Below are 5,430 nucleotides of genomic sequence, written 5' to 3'. Positions count from 1 at the left end.
CAGATGGAATGATGAAGTCACAACAGAAGTTAATGGTAGTCTCTCCAGTCTAATACACTAACACACTGAAACAAAGCATTGCAATTTCTGGTTGTAAGTCCTTGTCGAAAGCATAGTGAAACATGAAAATACAATTGAGGGGATATTTTTGTTAAACGGGGTGCTAAAAAAATTGTATTATGCTAAGCAATGTTTTAATATATTGTCTAAGAACAATTTACAAACATTTTTCAGTTTGAGCTGACAATGTTGGTAACTTTGAAATTATTTTTGCTAGTTAGCTAGCTATCAAAATATTGATGCTACAAGCTAACAGAAATGACACAGCCATGTCTACTAAAATCACCAGCTACATGGGCAAATATTAAACTATTTACAATTCACTCGTGCACTTACTCACTGTTCCTCTTATAGAATAATTTATTTAGTTTGTTTAATAGGGAATTGGCCAGTGAAACGCCCCCTCAGAATAAGGTTCCCAGAGTCAAGCACCACTGCCGTACCAGCAAAGAAGAGCGTCACACCGGTTGAGCACCAGAGTCTCTAAATCACGCGCAGTAGAAATGTTAATTGTTTACTCTTTAAATGTCGTGAGATGGAAACCATAACCAAACTACCCTAACTACTTCACAGAAGAACTATAAGAATTATTTACTGCACACACAAATCAACTTCATATCATTAAACATTGGAGCATTTTGTTATATTGTATTTTGTATTTTATAAAAAGAATAATCCACTCGAGGCCGTGCGCTATAGGGATTTTATACAAATTAGTTCCGACCTCACAATCTGATTGGTTTAGAAGTGTTCTAAGTGTTCTAGCGTTTGTGAGAACAACTGAACGCACTGGAACTGGCTCGAAATGAACAAAATAGAATTTGACAAAGTGGGCTACAAAGTGTTTCATGGACTGGCTCTTACAAAATGACTTTAAGGTCAATTTGGGAACATTTGAAAAGGCTGAGCTTAAACTTAATACTTAGGCAGTTATATGGCTCTATCTGCACTACAAAGGGTGAGCTTTACAGTATCAGCAGCTGTCTTGTAGTTAATCATTATTTTATTTTTTAGGTAGGCCAGGGAACTGTTCAGTTCACTTGTTGTGGAACTACTTTTTGGCGGAAGACACAGTCCGTATTAAAGCATATTCATTATGAATGTCTTGAATTTTCTTCATTTATTTTGTAACAAAAAATGATTTCGAACTAAATGTAGGCTTACTGTTGCCATGGTAATTAATCAATAGAACACTTGAGCACTGTTCTGTTGATAAATTACTATGACAACAGTAAGCCTACATTTAGTTCGAAATCAATTGTTGCGTCAAAAACGCGCCATATAAATGTTATTCACACGTGTATATCTACAAACAGAACTTTCTCACCTCAAAAGTTTGTACTTTTGATTAAGATTGTGTTTTCGATATGAGTTTTGATGACAACCACCTTTTGTACACAGGTATAGTGAGACTCCATTTCACGTATTCTTCTTTTGTAAAATGACAAATACAGGGTTGCCAACTTCTGAACTTCACTTGGAGTGAGATTTGAACTTGGAGGGGGGGTCGAGTGTAAATTATTGACGGGGTTGCGAACGTAAGTTGTTGACGGGTGGCGGGTTAAATTGTCACCGGGCGGGGTGTAAAACGGATACAAATTAAGTATTATATCGCGATCGATCGATCGCCAGTGGTTGGCGCCAGAGCGAACTAGTAACTCATTGAATCATATGGATCAGAGGTAGAGTCCTGCACCGGGTCGGGTAATATGCTGAAACGGGTGGGTTTTACACATACCGCAATTTTACGGGTGGGTATGCGGGCGGGTAAGTTAAATACGGGTGGGTAGCACATGAATATGTGGTCATTTTTAGTAGGCTTTTATTTGCTACGTAATGAACATAGTGTTACCTTTTGCCTGATTAGCGCCTCCCGATGGTGGTGGCGAAGCTCAGGGGAGCTTACTTATACCGTAGCTCCGTTGGCCAGAGCGGGCTGAACTTTACTCTTCACCCGTTCTGGGGTAATACCCAAACTTCGGTTCTTTTCCAGCGGAAACATGAGCAGAGGCTGGTTATAACGCAGTACCGGGCATTTATTGTAGCTTGCTTGGTGGTTTCAAAGCTAAATGGGTGGCCGTGCTAGAACAAAGAAAAATGAGGAGAGAGAACTTAGCGTGCTGCTCCCACCACAGCAGATAGGAAACTACTACCACTGTGAACCTATGCGATTTTATTTAGTTGTTATACTGGCATTTGTTCCCTCTCGTTTTGCATTGTGTTATGGCACCGGTTGGCTACATACATTTTCTTGCGTTTTACCAGTTGCTACTTTTAGATAGGAATAGCCTACTGTTCCTGCACCGCAACATTAGATTTTATTTTGTGTTGTACTGACGTTTTTTCAGAGGCGCATTGTAAAATAAAGTGCTCTATAGCAATACTTTCGATTTGTGTGATTTTTCACGGGTACGGGTGGGTAATGGGTAAAATATTAACGGGTCCGGGCGGGTACAGATTTAACTTTGAACCACGGGTTCGCGGGTGGGTGGGTGCTGTACTCTGCGGATATGGGTGGGTGCGGGTCTCAAAAAACGGATCCGTGCAGGACTGTTCAGAGGTAAATAAACTAGATTTTTTTTCAGCGTGAGAAATCGGATGTGTGGCGTGAGAGCGTGTGAAGACGGTTAAATGCGTGTGTCTCACGCTCAATGCGTGAGAGTTGGCAACCCTGCAAATAGTAATTCTTATCTATTAAAAAAAATAAGTGTCCTGAGAACTGTTGTAAGATGACTGGATATAATTTAAGAATCAATATAATTTGTGAACAGGAAATGGACTATTCATGGGTAACCCTGTCCAGAACATTCCAGTCCATCCTGTCAGAGCTGCTGGTAGGTTAACATTTCTTACGAAGCCTTAATAATAACATTACAAAGATCAAAACTGACTAAGAAACACATATCCTAAGATGCTAACTTTCAATGTAAATGTTTTAAAGTATATACGTTTGTATTCAACAATGCATCCACCTTAAATTTGTGAAAACACAATATTACAATGCCAGTATTTCTGTTGGATAGGACACATCCCAACATTTGGAGGTGTGGTTCCCCCACTGGTGTCTCCGTGGACGTATTATGGGAATTACCCACAACCAAACCTGATGGTTCTAGGAGGACTCCCCCACTCAGCCTTTGGCCAGAGTCAGCAGCTCCAGACCATGCCCAGCCCACAGAGCACTTTTGTCCCACTCAGGAAACAGGAGGAGAGCAGGACAGACCAGGCAAAGCGTAAAATAAGTTTTGATGTGTATGATCCTGGGAACTTTGAAGCCAGACTCAGAAAGATGATAGAGGAAGAAGGGTCCTGCAATTCACCTCAACATAAGAGATTAGGTCATAAAGACAATGACTGGACCACAGGAAAGGACGTCACAGAACTCGGAGTCCCTAAGACGTCAGTGATGGTGGGAGACCCTGAATCATCACATGCACACAGCAAGAGGAAGAGGAAGGCCAGCAGCCAAGAGAACAACAGAGAAGATTTGAGATGTGAGAGTAAGAGTCCAGTAGAACATGAGAGGAAAGATGCAGGGAAGAGGCAGATTAGTAAGAGAAAGAAAGAGAAAGGTGCCAATAATAAGAATGAGAGTAAAAAAAAGAGGGCAGATGCTGAACAGGCTGTTGCCAGGACCATCCAGGGAAAGGGAAAAAACAGGAAACAGGTCACCTCAGGAACATCCGCTGCCACAAACGCTGGGCCCACTGAGGTGAGCCAGACAAGTAGAAAGAAACTTGTTCAACAATTGGCGCAGTCCATCCAGGTTTTCCATGAGCTTGGACCCAAACCAAGTAAAGGTGACTCAGGTGACAAAAAAGGCAAGAACCTGCAGACACCAACATCATGGAGAACTTGTGCGGTAAAGGACTCACCTGGACTGGGAGGCATGCATGAGGAGAGCACTCAAAAAAACACAGCACAGGAGAGAGCTACACCCTCTCCGGCAGGAGAGCTTCCAATATGCTCGAAGCAACTGCATCTCTCAAACCGAGCTGTTCGGGGTAGGCCAAATATTTCCAAGATCGTGGCCTTCACAAGAAAATTGAAGAACAGACTGAGAAAAAATCTCCAGAATCAGTTGGTCCGACGCATCAGGACGCGGCCCTTTCCAAAGTCACACAGCAAGACCACTTCAGCCACTGACTGCTCCATCATTGTTGTTCCCAATCAGGGAGAAGAGAAAGACACCACAAAGTCCACCACACTGCAGCAGAAGGTGGAGGAGAAAGAGACCACAATGTCCATCACACTGCAGCAGAAGGTGGAGGAGACAGAGACCACGAGGTTGACCACATTGCAGCAGAATGAAGCCAACGGGGTCCCCCTTAAGAGCCTGCAGCACAACACCTCCCCTACCAGAGATGACTGGTCTTTAATGGGCTTCATGAACCGCATGGGCCTAAAGACCAGGAATCAGTAACTCCAGGAGTGACTTCACCTTCTATACGCAAGAGTAAGTGGAAAAAAATGGGGGCAGACAGCTGCTTTGTTATGACCAATGTAGTTCTTACAACTAACATTTCTCTCATCCTACACATACTAAGACTTTCTCATACTTTGTATTAGCGGCATAATTCAAGGATGTCTTTTCAACACTGGAAGGTGCTATTTATATGGCTGTATTATTAGCAGCGTAACAGTCAAAGGCTGCTTATATAAAAACTCCCCCCTTCCAGTATCTTACTTTTTGATTCGTTGTCACCCTGTGACCACAGCAATGGCAGAGAGGGCAGTTACGCAGCTGACCTCGGAGGACAAGACCGAGCAGAAGATCCAGTTACGGCGACCCAAGATCGAGAGGCTGAAGCTTCGTGGCCAAGGCCTTTCTCCGCCCCTCCCGGCCCTGTCGCCTAGCACCAAACTGCCCGCCCTCAAACTGCCCGCTCTCAAGCCGTGAGCACCGTCCACATCAATTCCACAGCTTCAGATGTGGACGCCAGAATTGTCTTTTTATTATTGTTCTTTTTTTATTGTATAATAAAAACAGTGCTTGCAATGGTATGATTTTGGTACAGTTTATTTCTAGATTGCAGATTGCAAACTGGATTTCTAGACATTCTTATACTGAAATATGTAAATATACAGAATTTATAAATAAAGGCAAGTCTAATTTATATATAATATATAAAAATATAATATCTAATATATAAAAATGTATAATTAATATTAATTCTAACAATAAAGGAATGTTCTAAATAATAAAAAAGTACGAATTTCAGTAAATAGTGCATATTTACTCTCGGAAACGAGAACCAGCAGGCTTGCCTGAAACGCTACTCCCACATGACGACAAGCTCAATTTAGGAAAAATTGAGGCCTGTGTAAGAGATATTAAAAGCTGGATGTCTCTAAACTTCCTCCAACTTA

At 42.0% G+C, this 5,430-nt stretch overlaps 1 protein-coding gene across 1 annotated transcript; it reads left to right on the top strand.

Annotated features, from left to right (window-relative positions):
• The first annotated feature begins 1,355 nt into the window (after positions 1-1,355).
• Positions 1,356-4,662, top strand: LOC143522518 (uncharacterized). The gene is made up of 3 exons (XM_077016228.1): positions 1,356-1,461; positions 2,832-2,894; positions 3,084-4,662. The coding sequence occupies exons 1-3, from the start codon at positions 1,428-1,430 to the stop codon at positions 4,481-4,483; spliced, it is 1,497 nt and encodes a 498-aa protein (XP_076872343.1). The 5' UTR covers positions 1,356-1,427; the 3' UTR covers positions 4,484-4,662.
• The last annotated feature ends 768 nt before the right edge of the window (positions 4,663-5,430 follow it).

The sequence above is a fragment of the Brachyhypopomus gauderio genome, chromosome 9 (assembly GCF_052324685.1).
Source record: "Brachyhypopomus gauderio isolate BG-103 chromosome 9, BGAUD_0.2, whole genome shotgun sequence".
NCBI lineage: Eukaryota > Metazoa > Chordata > Actinopteri > Gymnotiformes > Hypopomidae > Brachyhypopomus > Brachyhypopomus gauderio.
This window is presented reverse-complemented; position numbering and strand designations above follow the sequence as displayed.

Excerpts from the sequence above, each read along its gene's own strand:
- LOC143522518 (XM_077016228.1), top strand. The coding sequence starts at position 1,428 with ATGAGTTTTGATGACAACCACCTTTTGTACACAG. Across the intron at positions 1,462-2,831 it reads CAACCACCTTTTGTACACAG|GAAATGGACTATTCATGGGT; the intron begins GTATAGTGAGAC and ends ATTTGTGAACAG. Across the intron at positions 2,895-3,083 it reads CCATCCTGTCAGAGCTGCTG|GACACATCCCAACATTTGGA; the intron begins GTAGGTTAACAT and ends TCTGTTGGATAG.